The sequence below is a fragment of the Emydura macquarii genome, unplaced genomic scaffold, assembly GCF_026122565.2.
Source record: "Emydura macquarii macquarii isolate MOO-44397 ecotype Brisbane River unplaced genomic scaffold, CSIRO-AGI_Emac_v2 contig_480, whole genome shotgun sequence".
Taxonomy (NCBI): Eukaryota; Metazoa; Chordata; order Testudines; family Chelidae; genus Emydura; species Emydura macquarii.
In genome coordinates, this window is record NW_027130617.1 from 2,488,989 (window position 1) to 2,506,387 (window position 17,399).

General features: G+C 39.2%; 1 protein-coding gene across 1 annotated transcript; it reads right to left on the reverse strand.

The window, feature by feature from the left end:
• Positions 1-5,063: 5,063 nt before the first annotated feature.
• PRPF38B (pre-mRNA processing factor 38B) lies at positions 5,064-15,715 on the reverse strand. The gene is made up of 6 exons (XM_067538326.1): positions 15,138-15,715; positions 11,108-11,176; positions 10,608-10,759; positions 10,465-10,525; positions 7,445-7,668; positions 5,064-7,137 (listed from the first exon to the last, which is right to left on the reverse strand). The coding sequence occupies exons 1-6, from the start codon at positions 15,420-15,422 to the stop codon at positions 6,291-6,293; spliced, it is 1,638 nt and encodes a 545-aa protein (XP_067394427.1). The 5' UTR covers positions 15,423-15,715; the 3' UTR covers positions 5,064-6,290.
• Positions 15,716-17,399: the final 1,684 nt, after the last annotated feature.

A 17,399-nucleotide genomic window follows, 5' to 3' on the forward strand; every position in this document is an offset into this window, starting at 1 on the left:
TTTAAACAAAGCCTAGGCATCTGCACGCAACCTCAAGACATATAGAACAGGACATAAATTTCCTCAGTATACAAAGAGTTGTTCAGGCTGGGAAAAGACAAGTATCCACAGATAAGGAATTCCTTGTGTACCTGTTATGATATGCAAAATACCTCTGTGGAATGATGCAAGCTAATGGTATGTAGCTGCTCAGTTAGAGAGTTTTCTTTTTCCAATACACAGAGAACGTCAAGTCAAGCCTGCATTCACAGAACACCTAAAATTAAGGTATGACCCTTAATGCGTATCAGCAAGAGAAACTATTCCATTTTTATGCAAAGAACCTGCCTAATTATATATTACCTACAACAGGAAAGACATTTTTTCCTTTTTTTGTTACTAATTGTGTAGTGAGAGTCCTGAATACAGCACTAGACCCAGATAAATACTAGGTATGAGAGGGTGGAAAGCAGGGTACATAACACGCCTCCCCGTTTTAAATAAGTAAAGTTATGGCTTGCTGCTTCAGTCCATCCTGTGTGTATTGTTCATTCGTGTGCCCTGACCAAAGTTCACCAACAGCCATAGCTATCTACCATGCATTAGTAGGTAAGTCTGTCTTTGGGTATGATGCAGTAAATTAATTTATGAAAGGACTTATCAATACATATCTACCAAAAAGGATACAGTATTGTCATGGTATCTCAATTTACTCATTACATGACTAATGAAGCCTCCCTTGAAGTGAATATGAGAGTGTTCTTTGTTCCATTAGTTTATTAAAACAGCTTTCTCACAGCCACAACATTCACTCTTACAAAGGTAAGGTGGTGCTTAGTCAGAATCCTGGATTTCTTCCCAAGGGGGTCTCTCACTTTCATCAAGATTAATTTGCCAGGATTTTTCTTAGAACACATGCTCACATAGGTGAGTCACAGATGCACACTTTCGGTGTTAAAAGAGCACCGTCTTATGTTAGCAGAAGCAAAAAATGCAGGAAGTCTCCTAATCCTTGATTCATGTGCAAACAGCCATAAGCAACACAGATTCCATGTCCATTTTCATATTATGAGGTACTGCTCAAACTATCCCCCAAACAGAAATTATTACACAGAGGACACTAAGAAATGATGGTTATTTATCTATAACAAGTTATTCAAGATGGACCTATATATTCATACTCCCCACCCATATTCCTCAGACTCCTAATTAAATCTTGGACCTGAGAGGGCTAGAGCACAATGCTCCCTCTTATAGCCTCCCCTTCAGAACTTTCAGGAACATTGGGGGCGGGAGTGAACCAATGGGGACCGCTATTAAAAGGTTCCACAATCATGGCATCCCATGACTGGAAATATGCAGAGTCCATCCCTAAGAACTCCTGTAACCAACCATTGGGGTTCTTTTTGCAGGTACTATATTATCACTCATCTACTGCATCCCATGCTTTCCATCTCTTTCTTCTATCAACCATAGAAAGGCAGTATATATCTGCAAAGCCTGCTTCCTCGAGTAGGCCCAATATTGAAAGATCACCTGAGCCCCACTGAAGTCAGTAGGATTCTGTGCAGGCACAGGGCTCCATCTGCACAGCTCAGCTTGTAAAATCTAGGCCTTTCCAGACAAAATTGGCAGGGTTCACCAGACCATTAACTTAGGTTTTGTTTGTTTGTTTGTTTTTTTTTGGGGGGGGTGGGGAGGAGGGCAGAAGGGAGAATATTTTTAAAAAGCTAGGCATTTTAATATGCCTGCCAAGTCTCCCAATAAATAGAATACAGATAGTGGGACAAATCCTGCTAACTTTACACAAAAGTAGTCCTATAGACTACAGGGGGGCTATTCACATGAACAAGTCAAGCAAGATTTGGCTTGGTGCTCCCCATTACTTGCACTTTGTGGTTCTTTATAAAGTATAAAAATCTCAAGGTTTTTCTTCTTGCCTTTTTAAAGTAGAAATGTAGTTTAATTGAAGACTTTATAGATAATGCAATAACTAGTACAGAATTAGGGCATCAAATACAGAGGAACTGAAACCTGATAGGAGTGATCTTTAGTCAAGCCATTTAAAACAGTTTGCCTTTAACACCAATTTAACACACACTTGGGGAAAAATGATTTGTGAAGGCTTCAAACCCTCAATCGTCCTGTTAAGTGTTGAGGAAGATCCCACTACACACTTCTGAGATGTCCCAAGTCCTCCAATAAAAGACAGAATTTATATTCCATATATTCACCAAGTCAGCTGAAATACCATAAAAAGTACTGGGAGTTAGCACTGGCTATGTCCCATTCCACACATAGCAAGACAGCCCAGGCCTAGCTAACAGGGCCAATGGCAAGTTTCTTGAGGAATCATGGTGCCAGGAAAGTAGCACAAGTCTATATATGGCTATATAAGAACTAGGAATTATTAATATGGACTTATAATTTTGATTCCCCACCTTTCCTTGGGTTTAGTTGGGTTTGGAGACCACAAACCCTTCCCTTTCTAAGTGAGGTATTAATCAGAAGCACTACTATATTTGCTTTGCATAATTTTATTGCCCTCCTTCCTTCTCTCCCCCCTACAGATTTTACCAGGGAAAGGTAAGATACTGCATAAAGGATGGCAGGATTTATTTGTAGTACATTTATTTGTTCTATAGTGTTTGGCAAGGGTTCAGCTTGTCCTTCTTTCCCCTATTTAATGTAAATATATTAACCATTGTGTTAGGCTTGTTAGACTTGTTCAAATGTGTAGGTGGCATCTCATCCACTGGAACATTGTCTAATGCTTGAAATGTATTTGTCACACATACATATAAAAGGAATTACTGCATTAAGGGATTTAAATTTAGGCATTTAGACCACACTAATCACTGATTTTTTAACTGAAAAATACTATGATTATGATATACGGCACTGTATTGATACTCAGAAGAAAATGCCCCATCATTGCTGGCCACTAATCACTATAGACAATTAAGCAGCAGCTTCAGACTTAGAAGAGAATTCTTTCCAATTTTCTTCAGCCAGAGGAATACCAACTGAAAAACAGGGTTTGAACACAAGGGAATCAAGTCATAAAAACAGAAAGATTCTCATTCAGTCCATCCCTTTATCAATTCCATCTTCCCAGATACACACTTTTTGCCTGAGTAATGTAAAAGCTCTATGGTATGGCATGCCAGCCTATGCTATGCATCCAAAAGGTAAGCTGAGAACCATTGCCAAACTATAGTCTATTTGGTGGTGGTCTGCAGAGCAGACTTAAGAGGGTGACAGCTTTTAAGTATAATTAAGACTACTAAAATACTTTTCTAATATTTTTCCATGAAAACTAACTTTAGTTGGCACACGATGATTATGTTCACATATGGAAGGGGAGATTATCCATAAGAATCTCTATTAAAATATGAATCCAAAATCTGAGAAAATAAGAGAAGCTGTGAGGGGTATAAGTTTGGGTATATTTGGGTGTTCACTGTTTTTTGCTTTTGAAGGCAAAAACTGAGGATTTTATTCACTTTTAATTGGCAAACTGTTATTGCTGATAGTTATAAAGGATATAGTAAATCACTGAATTAATCAGCATGCAGTGTTGTAAGTTACAGAGCAGCATCCATCCACAAAAAACTTTTATCCACCATATAAACTATCCAACTCACTAGGTTTGAGAGAATCTACAGAAAAGAATCACAGGACTACAGCAGAGGTTTTGCACATTAGGAGCAAGGCAGCAGTAGCTGAGTTGTGGAAGAGGTACCATAGGCCTACCAGCTCCTTGACCACCCTGTGTTACTAGTTTCTCACTAATCTTTCCTAACTGTGACCTTGCAAGTCTGTCTCATTTTCTAATTCCATCCACTTCTTGCTTTCATTCGTCACATCATATCTCCAGTCAGACTGTAAGCTCCAAAGGTCAGGACACACTTATTTGTGGGAAACATCCACCATAATGTGTACTGTATTACTGAATGGAATTTGAAGTGTCACATTATTTAGCTAAATGTAAACAATAGAAATCTGGTCTCAATCAGCGTAACAAGGGAGGAAAACAAATGGAAAGATGTATTAACAAACTGATCTGTATCTGCTAAGCCCTGTTCCAATTCACCAATAGAAGTAAAACATTGCAAAAAACAGGCAACTACTGAGATCAGGATAAATGAGTAACAATGATTTGAACTACCATCTACATTTTTGTTGACAGCCCCTCCCATCCCATAAATCAAAAATAAACTAAAATAATCAAAATTGCAAAAAAGATGCTGATTATAAATTCATTTTCTGACAGCAAACATTTGGGACATTTTGGGTTGCTTCTATTTTTAAAGGAAGAGAACAATATAGAGCAGTTTGTGTTTTTTACTGTAGTGGGTAGCTCTCATACTTATACACGTTTCTTCCCAAACTTCCATGTCAAACTCAATTACTACCAATCATCTTAAAAATCACAAACGAGTAGCACCTGAAGCACCTCAATACTAAAAAGTTCTTCTCAACTGCTGGAGGGAAAACCAGGAAGATTAACAATACATTTAGAATTAAAGGTGACTGGAAGAAAAAAATTGAGTTTGTGCTACCTTTATTTCCATATTAATGAAGTAAACTGATTTCCCCCCGTCTCAAAAATATTATTTTTCTTTTTACCCTAGAAATTCAGGCATTATTTATTCTGCAAGATCAGGGACAACTAGATAATTGTTTTACTACAGTAAATTAATTTATTAAGTAGATTTCTGACATATGTTCTGAGTAAGAACAGAGGAATAGTGATTGTTTTGAACACTTAAAGCTTAGTGTCTAGAAGAATTACATCATACAGAAACAAAAAAAGGGGAGGCATAAACCTCAATTTCTTTCACTTTCAGATCACTAAAACCACAAATTATCCACATTTCAACCGTCTTAAGCCCTGAGTATATTTCCCCACAATTCCACTACTATGCTAACCAGATTAGTTTTTATATGTTGCCCTATTACTTTGAAGTCCTGGTCCATTAACACAGGATCATTTCCTTTTAGATCAAGAAGAAAGAAATCCACACATATATCTTTTCAAATGGCAATGAACAGATGGGGAAAAGCTGACACCCACCACAAAGGAGTTAATCCAGTGTTTATTCCAGACCGATGGTTCTCCTCACTCAATATACAAGTCATCAGAACAATCTACCAAGCAGAACTGGACTTTTATTGTATGATTTTTCAATAATGCATTTTGGTATTACCTCTTACTAGTTAATCTGTTTTAAAAACCTTACTACTTTTCCCACTGCTGGAGATGAAATTTTCAGCTCAAAACAGCAATCTTTACTATTTGTAAAAAACATTATGAATTAAAAAAAGGACACTATCAAGGTATTTTAAATATGTTGTTCATTTATAAAAATGCTTTGGAAGCCTGAAACTAAAATCTGTTTCTTGGCAAAATTTCCCCTTCCCACCTCCCTCCTGCATTCTCACATACCTTTGTTAGTGTAGGATTATGATGAGTGACAAGTTGACAGCACTGATTTTTTAAATTAAAAAAATTGTGTTGAAAAGGAGAGCAAGTTTACATGGACTTTTTAAACAAGAAAAAATGCACAGGTGGTTATGGTACAGGCCTGCCAACCTTAACAGTGTCCCTCTGAGGTAGCATTTCTAAGAGGGTTACTAAATATGCCTCAACATAATCTAAATCCCTGCATTAAAAACTGCTACCTGCTTGAAAACCTACTCTGAATAGAACACTTTGTTGGGGAACAAAACGCAATACATTTAAAAAAGCTTTCTAAGACAGTAGATACAATGGACACAAAAGTTAGTACTAAATCTGCAGCCCTTATGTACATTGTATGCACATAAATATTGGAGCTATAATACACAATCAAGACCCATCCCAGAAGCTTCTGCCATATTATGCAAAGCACAGCCATGCTAATTTCTAGATATAAACCATAATTCCACGTCTACAAAACAAAAGTAGAATTAGTGGCAGTTTATTGCCTTATACAAATTTAACCAACATGGCAACCATGCCAAAGGAATTAAAACATTTTCAGGACATATGTACAGACTGTACATTTCAGAAACATTTCAACAATAAAAATGCAAGAACAATCTTTGCATTATGAATTAAACTAAACACATGGGTTGAAACCATCAATGCATTAAATGGGATTACAAAGGCACTTCCCTACCCAAAATAGGAAATGACAATCTGCGGCCTAGAGGGAGGTTGAAAAAAGAGTGCTCAACTACTGCACAATCTCAACTTTAAGAAAAAATAAGCAGGATTTAATCAAAGATTTATAGGATTCAATGTGATCCACTTTTCATAGAGTTCACAGAGTCTCATCTTTGTTTTTATGTTGCTTTTCTTGGCTCTCTCGTTCAGTACTTTGGCTCCTTCGACGGTCATGTTTGTCCGAATGGTCCTTGCTATCACTGTGGTCATGTTTATGGGATCGTTCTTTGCTTCTACTACGCTTTCGGGATCTCTCTTTGCTGGGACTGTGGTCTCGTTTTCTGGACTTTTCAACACTATCAGTTCTTCCTCTGCTCCCACTTCTACTTCGTTTATTTGATTTATCTTTACTTTCATTTTTAAGTTTATTTAACTTCTCTTTGCTCCTGCTTCTACTATGCTTACCTGTATTCTTACTTCTACTCCTACTCCTATGCCTCCTCTCCCTGCTTCGACTTCTGCTATGTTTTCTGTCTCTTTTGGAATCTTTCTTATCATCCCTGTGCTTCTTTTCATCCTTGTCATCCTTGTGTCTTTTCTCTTCTATTTCTCCCTTACTTTTCCTGTCTTTTGACCGTTCTCTAGATCTCTCTCTCTCATTACCCTTCTCCTTGTCATAATCTCGATCTTTTTTCCTGCTGCGTTCATTTTCTTTCTCTCGCTCTCTATCCCTGTCTCTTCTATCTCCCTTTCTATCACGACTTCGACTACGGCTTCTGTGTCTCTCCCTGCTTCTGCTTCGCCTCCGCTCTAATGCACGTTCAGCACTTCGTGATCTTCGCCTTTCTTTTTCTTTCTCCTTAGCTTCACGTTCTAATCTCTGCCGTTCTCGCTCTCTTTCTAGTTCTCTATCAAAACTAGATGATCCATGGCCTTCTCGATGATGACTTCTGCTTCTGGATCTTCTAGGAGACCTCCTAGGGCTCACAGACCTTCTTGGAGACCTATGTTAAAAATAAAGGATTTACAACTTGAAATTTTTTATAGTGAGCCCTCTGGATTTTTCCAGTTTCTCTGAATCTTCACATTCCTCATATAAGCTTTAATTGCCAAACATTATTCATCTATTTTAATATCATTTCATTATTTTATTCATTAGTATTACCATTCATCAACTCTTTTGATTTGTTGGTTTATGAATATTAAATTGTCCCAACAAAGGTGGGAAGCTAATTTTTCTGGTAATACAAAGTGTAAGGAACTAGACATTGGCTTTTAGAATCACATTATTTTGAAAAGTTAACGTATAACCTTGAACGTCTACGCTCTGCATGTCGGTCTATTTCTTCCACTCCTTCCTTGGCATCCTTCTTGATTTTTCTAGGTCTGGTTTTTATTTGCTGATCAATGTTTTTCTGGACTGGCACAGGAATTCTTGGAAACAATGTGGAAAACCATTCGAGCTTAGTAAGAAAGGAACGAAGCATCTCCCCAATCGTCATAACACAACCCCCACCTGCCTTCACATCCAGATCCTACAAAACACAAAGAAAAAATATCCTGACCGTCAAAAAAGTTCTTTGCTTATTTTAAACAAATGCTGATATATTTATTGCCATCTTGAAGTCTCAATTATGAAAATTTACTTGTTTCACATTTTAATAAATGTTCTTGGAAAAATTCCAACTCTTGTATCCTTTGGATTTGATAATGAATGTTACAGATAGGGAATGGGACTTAATACATATGCATGCAGGTCCATACTAAGCCTGCAGCCATCTGAATGTTAAGGGACTGTCTCGAACAGATTAAGGTGTAATCCCCTTACACTCTTTAGTTGTATAGTATGATCTTGTATCTTATTTAAATGCTACAAAACTGAGACTTCCTTTGTAAGACTATATTTAATACCTGAATTTATGGGTGTATGACTGTACACAGTGATAGTCAACACTGTGGCCTATCCACATAAGAACTACTTCATTTCCTGTCTAAATGATTATAGAGAAAGTTGTAGTACAAAATGGCGTCCTAACAAAACTAGAAGCAATAGCAAACCAACTGCCATGAAGCAGTGAGGTTTCTAATTTAGAAATATGTAAAAAAATAAATAAATGAACAAATAATTGGAAACGCATAATCCATGATGACCATTGTCTCTGAAAAGGGTCATTACCGCATGAAGGCCTTCTTGCTATGCCCTCTCACAGCTCAGGACATGTTAGTCAGCTATTGTCAAGTCCCAAACCTATAGTGCAAGCACACAAGGAAAGTGAGATTTGTTATCTAAATACGAAGAGAAAATCTAAATGTAAAACTGCTTGCACTCACACACATTTAAGTGTTCAGATATACAGTATTTCCAAATATAATCGCTGCACAGAGATCTAAAGAAGAAAACAATGAGTTAGCTTAAATGTAGTACCTCGCGAGTATCTACACGGTTAAACAGAACAAACATTAGAAGCATTTAGAAAAATAACTGGAACAGAAAAAAGTTTTCTGTTTCAGTAAAGTGTGACAATGTTGAGCTGCTTCAACATATTAGATTTATGGATTAGAGAAAAACTTTTAGAGATTAAAATTATCCTTATCATAAATGTTTACCATATCTTTAAATGAGTTTGTGCAACACTAGCAAAAAAGTGCACAAGAACCTGTAAGCACTTCCTCCTACATAAAGAAGTCCTGGGGAAGCAGCTGAGAAAGATTGGTTCCAATGCTTCCTCTAACATACAGCTTTTGAGAGATAGGAGATGTGAATGTATGACTCTATTCAAAAATAGCAGAGCAAAAGTTGTGTAGCATGTCATATGTATAAACTAACACCTTTAATAATAAAGGCACCAATTAAGGCCTGCAAGTTCAGTCATTTTCTTGTTTAACTGTCCTATGAAGGAAGTAGCTTGTAGGACATTGGAATTGAAGTCGCTCCCCCCGCCCCCCACAAAAAAAAAGAAATAAGACAGCACTTTACAGAAATCTAGTTAATGTCCGTATGCAAGAATTAAAGTAGCACCCACTTGGGAAGGGGGATTATTAACTATTAATTATGCAATTACCCCATATTTGAATTCTTAATTAAGAAATTATTTTGATCCCATTACAAATATACAATAACACAGGTTTACCTGGATTAACAAATGTCTCCTTTGTACAGTATTTGATGCTTAGTATGAAAGTAGCTGTGTAAAATAAATATACTGTGTTGTAGTCATGCATATGTATTACACTGCATTTTTATTAAAAATTGGGCTTTTCTGTAAACATGAAGTTTGATATTTCTTGTAATATAGGGTGATAGTCTCAACCAGCCAAGGAAAATACGTTCTTTAATCTCCCATTCTTATATCTGGTAAATAACTTAAGACTCAAATTCAGTAAATACTACATTATTGCAATTTGAGGATTGTGTATTTCAATCCTCTAACCTTAGAAATATATTACCTATGCTCCCACTCAATTTCTTTAGTTAGTAACTTTGGGATAAGGGAGGGCACATAACTGGTTGGAAAACCGCTTTCAGAGAGTAGTTATTATAATAACCATAACACTATTTTTTCATTTTCCCTCCCTACTGCATAATAATGCAGTCCCTTTGACTGAAAGAGTTCAGAAGTTAGCACTTAAAAGTTGCATCTTATTACTCCATGGATCAACGAATATGTTCAGGTAAGTATAGGTCACACCATCCTCTCTGGTAAATAAGTTGCTCACTTCTAGTCAGTGAAGTTTAGTTTCCAGTAGCTTGGGACATGGAATAGCCAGAAATGAACCAATCAAGTTTTGCTGTAAAATCGTTAATGCCCAATCACACGCCTCCCTCCTTCTGAAGTACATGATGAAATTTTTCATTAATACATACAAGGTATACATTTAGGAACCTAATCTTTTGAACATTTATTTTTTAAAGTACTGGCCATATATTATTATTTATTGTGGTCTGTTTAATATATCCGTTTCTATGTAAAAGGTACAACAGTATAGAGTATAAAACTGTAAGAGACACCATCATTCAGCCCAAGGGTCTAACCTTAAAGAATTTATTTAAACTTATTTCACATCAGTTTCTAAATATGACATAAGTTTAAAATGATCCCTAGTCTTAGCCAGTGGAAAATTCAGCTAAATCTTTTGAACACAAAAAATAAGTTTCAGTTTCCAGATAAGACCCATGTCTGCCCATTAATCTGTTGTTAATGTAATTAAATTAAAAGAGAATCACAATATGAAGACGCTCAAGCTACAGGAAAGTTTATCAAATTTTTAATATAAAAAAAATAGTACGAAAGGAAACAAAAGTAAACAAATTATTACCCTCGCCGACATACCTCTTCATCATCAAGGAACGATTCAAACCAGTCCCATAAATCAGTAGGAGGCTGTGTGTACCTTGAAGTACAAAGAGATTGTGTAAATGTAATACACTTTTCTGTGTATTAAATTAGTTTTAGTTCAGTGCAATGCTACTCACCTGATATACATAAATCCAAGAGCCCTAATGTACGGAGAATCTGTGTGTGTTATGAGGCCCATCACTTGTTTACGAGTGAGTTTCAGAGTAAATAATTTGTAGAGCAGGCAAAAAGCTGTAGATACAATTCCTCCAGTTCCAACACCTCGCACCTTTAGTGATGGAAAAAAGATATACCAGATGTTTAACATAGATAGTAGCTAAGACATTATTCCAGATTTTCAGTGGCAGAAGCTTAAGAACTTAAAAAGAATAAAGCTTTGCAGTTTGAGAAAAGCAAAAGTAATACTGCTTGCTTCCCCAAACTCAGATCCTTCAGGAACAAAGGGGGTCATCTCAATCTTCTGTTATTTGGAAATTTGCCATCTACATTCTGATCCAACACTCAAGTCTCATGTGTAGACAAGACTGGGATATTTCACCTGTGTTTACAGTGTGGGATTATACAGGTGATTATTTACCACACAAAAATATTTAAGAAGGCACGTACTTCTACTTACCCCTCCGCACATCCCTGTCTGGCCTGCTGTTTTTCTGCTTCCTTTTTCCCATGGTTCAACATGTGTAACCTGAAAGTGAGAAAAAGATTACTATTACAGCAATCATATTTAGCTTTGTAGATGAGCTACAAATACATAAACCAATCAAGTGCCCAAATAAATACAATGAAGTTCATAAAAAGATTCCCTAAACCAATTTTCATTAGCGCTCATCAACTTACACCAAATTAAAGACAAGCTGGATACTTCAGCAACAAACAAAATATCTGACTTTTTCATGACCACATTATCCAAAGTTTTAATAATCTTTCCTCAAAAGTTTTTAAAAAATGCCAAGGTAAGTAACTGTTTTTATATTGCACCGCATTCTCCCCCAAGTATTTATCTCGGGATAAAACAATCATTATTATGTTCAATGCAGAGTAATTCCACTTAAACATAATATTAGTATTATGCTTGTTAGTAGAGCATTTTAGTCTGTAGTACTTACATGACTGTGGGGTACATACTCCACTACTTACACAACTATGAACTGTAGTATTTTAATATAAAAAGCTTTTCTTGTACATTGTGATGATACTCTGAGTTAATGATCTGTTCTGCATTCTAAGCAATAATGGCAGGTTTAGTTGTATGAAGGGTTTTAGCATAGTTCAAATCTTGTTTTAAGAGATCAGAGCTAGAACTAAGTTGACCAACACCATCCCATGACTCTTGTAATAGAGTCATGCACAAAGATCTGCTCAAGTTACATTAGAAATTGAAAAATCCATAGAGAGTAGTTATTTGGTTACACAAGTATGTAAATTTTATAAACACCAACTTAAATATAGATCAGTTTCACTACCTGGTTCAGAAACTGAAAGACAAAAATTCACTGGTCCTACATTGATGCTGCCTAATGCTTGAGCCCAAGTACAAAATCGTCAAATTTTACCTCTCTTTATACTTGAGAATTGTTTTATTTCACAGACTCTCAAATTTTGAATACATGCACAAAACATACTGAACTCAAATTAAGAAGTCCAAGGTTTGTCTTACAGTCAGAAATGGCTAAATTACTGTTGGCAGTAGCCATCTTGCTAAAAATGTGAACTTGTCTCATACACAAACAACATGGAAGCCAATATTCAACCTGCTTTATCATACACATTCTACACATTACTAGCAGCACATATGAAGAGCTCAGAAACATCAAGTACAATAAAAACAATGAGAGTTCTGTAGTACTTTAAAGACTAACAAATTTAATTTCAGTAGGCATAAGCTTTCGTGGGCTTCAGCCCACTTCCTCAGATGCAGTTGATAGCTACTGTTGCTGTATACAGACTAACACGGCTACCTCTCTGGAACGCTTCATCACGTACAATACAAATTATACAAAAAGCATACTTTGGATCATTCATTCTGAATTGTACCTTTCACCTCACACAGTTGGACACTAATGGGCTGAATAAAGTAGTTCTCTTTTCAGTCAAAGGACCAGAACCAAGTAACAAATACTGAACATAAAAAGATGTTCTGCAAATTTGATTATTTGTATAACAGTAGTGCCTAGTGGCTTCAATTAAGACTAAGGTATGTTGTACTAGGCATTGTACAAACATAGTAGGAGAGAGTCCCTAGCCTGAAAAGCTTAAAATGTAACGCCCAGATCTTAACTTGATAGGCCTACTGAGAGTGCCTAGAATTGAGTGTGTACAGGATCAGGACTTAAACGTATAAAACAAGAGCAGAAAGGAAATACTCCATTTTACAGATGGGAACTGAAGCACACACAAATTAGGGGACTGATTTTTAAATTAACTAATTCAGGCATCTAAACAGAGGCCAGGTTTTCAGTAGTGCTGAACACTCAGTAGCTCCCAGTGTGGCTCCAGGTCAATTTTGCCAAGAGCTCAGAACCCAACAGGCTAAAATCTTAAAAATCTGACCATTTATTATGGTGCCTAAATGGAAAAAGAACTCTTTTGAAAAATGTGGCCATAAGTCATTTGTCCACTATTACTCAGGAAGTTTATGGCAAAGCAGGGAATTAAATCCAAATCTTCTGAGCCCCAATCCAGTGCCTTAACCACAAAAGACATCACCACACCCACTCTGCATATAACTGCCAGGTAAGAGTTCTGTTAGTTTCAATCTAACAGAGAGCCTCTATGCCATAAACCTCTTAATATTTTAAAAATATCAAAAGCCCAATTTCTGTGTCAAATTAATCTCCTAGCATTTTTATTTAAGAAAAATGGAAAAAATATTTTCTGTAAAGTTTTCACAAATTGAAGTTAAATAATGATAATGGCCCAAAACCATAACACACTGCTTTTCAACATGAATAAGCAAACTATTTCAACTACCGCAAGTAATTAAGCCTTAGACAGTATTTAATTACATACAAAACAATTTATACGTACTAATTTTAAAATATATTGGAATACATCTGAAATGTGACTATGTAAAACAACACTTTCCCATCCCTCAGATATGCTATTCAGTATTTCATCTCAATTTAGGTGACAAAAATAATTTTCACACCCTTTCACTCCTACACTTTAACACAGCTCCAGGAAAGTGAAATGGGCTCTAACTTCTTGAGCATCAGCAGGATTGTTTATTGAATCCCAATTGATTATTCCTATGCAGTTTCACTGAATATAATGAGTAGCATATGCAATTGAGAACAATAATCTGGCCTCCAGAATCTGTGTTACTGGGGTCCTATGTTTAAAAATGAAACTCCATCTTGACTCTCAAAGAGACCAGGTTGAATTAACAGTACTGGCCTTTAGGAAAAAATACCATCCTTTTTAACCAGTAAACTGAGCAAACTTGCTATCGAAATACTTGAGACACAAGCATGGAAACCCACACAGCCATTATTACAGAATCACTTTTCAGAACACTACTCTTTAAGCAATGTAATTATCCATGAAGAATGTTTTAAGTCAAGCAAGAAAACAACTAAACTTATTTCCAAATATATTTAGCCTACTTGGTGACAATGGGACGGAGGAGCAGGGTCAATACACACCAGAAGAATGTCAATATTTTCCAGAGCACAAGTGACTGAAGCAATGGCCTCAATAGCCCTAATTTTGTACACATTATCAGGACAATGCATGTAATTGTGTTCATGAGCATTAATTTTGCATACCTCTACCTGGGACCCTGGCTTGATGGAAGCCTCGCTGCAAGACTGATTCAATCCTGCTAACGAAACAAGAACTGAGACAAGGATGCACTGAGGAGTTCATGTATCTCCCCAGGACAGCCAGACTAATGCCAACAACAGCACTATAATTTGATCTCGTTTCAGAACCTAGATACCCAAATCTCTAACTGGAGAGGGAGGCCACATGCAAGCTCCTACTGGGACCGCTGACTGGTACCGCCATCCCTTTTACAGCCCAGCAGTGTAACCTACTAGCAATTGCTAGGTTTGGGGGCTGGCCTGACCGTGTCCCTGCAAAAGGGGCACAAATCCAGGGGACTCCTATGCTCCAGCTCCGCGCACTGAGCAGACAGGCTCCCTTTTGGAGACACACTCGTGCTTCAGCCGCTGCACGTGGTTTTTACAGCCTCCTTACTCACCGTGTTCACGGACTCGGCTTCAAGCGTCCTTGTGCGGTGAAAGGCCGCGGATCAACCCCCCTCAAGCTGGGGGCCTGAGAGGCGAGGCTGCGAGCGGCCATTTCCTCCGCGCAGGGCTGACACAGCCCCCGCGCCCTCGCGGGGCCACTCCCCTTGGCCCGGCCAGGGGAGGAGGCAGCCCCTGCCCTCCCCGGATCACGCGTTGGGAAGGAGCATGCCTCTCACCTCTGCGGACCGCCGAGATAAAGGGCAGGTGGATCCCACCGTCCGGAGCGAGGGCGAGCACGGAGAAATCCGCAGGCCGGAAGCACCCCCAAGCCCGCTCCCCCGAAGGGAGCCAGCTGGCCCAGGCTCCAAGACACTCCCATGATGGACCCTCCCCTCCCCACCCCAGCCCACCCGATCCCCACTGGCCCGGCCCGGCCCGCCGAGCGGCCCTCACCTTGAAGTAGATCTCGTCTACCACCTCGTGGTAGGTCTTGAGCTCGTAGAGCTGCACCTTGAAGTAGGGCGAGGAGAGGATGTTAGTGAGGATCATAGGGTTCAGGTTCATGGTCTTCTCGTTCCCCCACAGCGGCAGCACGTTGCCCTGCTTGCCCGAGGCCGCCGGCTTGGAGGCCCCGCTCTGCAGCGGCGGCTGGGCCGGCGGGACGGATCCGGCCTGGTGCTGGGCCGCCTGCTGCTGCTGGCAGTTGCCGGCGCCGACCGCGGGGCTGTTGTTGGCCATAGCGCCGAAGCGGGTCGGAGTCGGAGCTCCGGCCGGGGCGGGGAGGGGAGGACTCGCTGCACTAAAACGCGCGGGGCAGCCGAGCCGGGCGCTGTCTCCGCTATCCGCTAACTGCCAACAAGATGGCGGGCCCTACGGAAGTGACGACTTTGTCTTCCGGTCCGGCCGGGACCGATCGTTCCGGCCAATCGCAGCAACGGGGAGGTAGCGGGCGGGCCGTAACCGCTCCGCGAACCCGGCCTCGGCCCGTAGCGCAGCGTCGTCCCGGAACCCCCCGGTTCCGTGCGCTGAGAATCGGGGCTCCTTCTGCCCAGGGAGACGAGGGCGCCCCGAGGTCCTATTCGCAGCCGTCAGAGGGAGGATCCGCAAGGCAGGGCCTCCCCCTGCTCCTTATTAGCCATCGCTTTATTTGGGGCTGTGCAGTAGTTTCGTTTGCCTGAAACCAGCTTGGCAGGAAATGATTTTATCCGACGGAGGACGTGTCTCAGGCAGCTTGGGGCTGTCCCAAGAAAGAAACTAGCAGAAGAACTATGAGCCCCTGCTTCTAGCACCAGTGGAGAGCATATACTGAAGTCCAGGGCTATAAAAATGGGAAATAAATTTCTCTCGGGGGATTTAGCACATAATTTCCATGAAAAGGCCTGCTAACCAAAAGCCTTTAAGCTAAAGGCTTCCTGTTAACAACAGCCTCCACAACTGGACTAGCAGTAGCACACTGGAAATTATCCTCTTCAGATAGGTAGCCATGAAAACAGAAAATAACAGAAGCTAGTGGAATGAGAATATATAACATCTGGTGGTACATCTGGATGAACTGGGATACCAAGATCTTACTCTGCACTTCTTCTTCATGCACATATCTCATCATTTTCAACAAGAGCAGTGTGTACAGATGACTGCATTACTTGATTAGAGTCTAAAACAGCTAAAATCTCTCTAGTCTAGCCTGACAATTGTATGATATTGACTCTTGTAGTCAAATCATTTAGCTTATTGTCTTCCGATAAATGATACTAACAAGGATTACTAGAAATATTCCATGCTGCTAAATTTAAAAATAAGCAGAAATATTTAGGAATATCTTTCCCCCCAGACAAAGTTTCTTCTACTATACTCAGGGATAGAAAGAAAGAATGAATGGTATTGGGTTAATGCAGCCCAAAATATAAGAAAGAAAAATTATGCAAATCTCAGTGGAATTAAGGTCACTGTTTTTGCCTTTGGGTTTGTCATGATAAAGGGAGAAAAGATATAACACTACTTTAGATGAAGGGCTTGTCTACACATACTGTGCCACTGCAGTGTGTCTGGTGAAGACACTCTATCCTGATGGGCAAGAGCTCTCCTGTCAGCATAATAAAGTTATGGCTGCAAGTGCAAGCTTTCCCATTGACATAGTGCTGTCCACACCAGCACTTATGTCAGTGTAGTTTATGTTATTCATGGGGTTGGTTTATTCACGCCCTGAGTGACATAAGTTATGATGACATAGATAGTGTAGACACAAGTTAAACAAAATATATCTGATGCTTGGGCTGTCTGGCTTGAGTTTCCACTTAAATATAAGTCTCATTTGTTTACTCCGAGGTTCCCAGCAGCTTCTGAAATATACATGTTATAGAGTACTGATATACTTTAGTAATAAAACCAATATTATATAATGCTTTAAAGCAGTGGTTCTCTCAACACGGGGCAGGATGGGAGTCAAACTTTGTAGGGGGGATGTGGTGAGCCTTCCCACTCACTCAAGCGGTTGCAACATCACCCACTCAATTTTGGCCCAGCTGCTCCTGTCATAATGGAGGGGTGGCCAGGCAAATTTGAGTGAGTGGTGTTGTGACCCGGCACACAGGGTTGCAATGTCCACTAGCACTTTTTGATGCTGACACCATAATACTATCCTGAAAACTTTGTGTATGTTAAGATATGTGCTTTTAAAAGATTTCCTAGCCTCTCTACAGTTAGCAGGATCAAAGG

Bases quoted from the DNA above. Each gene is read 5' to 3' on its own strand.
- PRPF38B (XM_067538326.1), bottom strand. From the start codon at position 15,422: ATGGCCAACAACAGCCCCGCGGTCGGCGCCGGCAACTGCCAGCAGCAG. The intron at 10,760-11,107 runs GTAAGTAGAAGT...CCATCACTAAAG, and splicing joins AGACAGGGATGTGCGGAGGG to GTGCGAGGTGTTGGAACTGG. The intron at 10,526-10,607 runs GTGAGTAGCATT...TTGTACTTCAAG, and splicing joins CTTGGATTTATGTATATCAG to GTACACACAGCCTCCTACTG.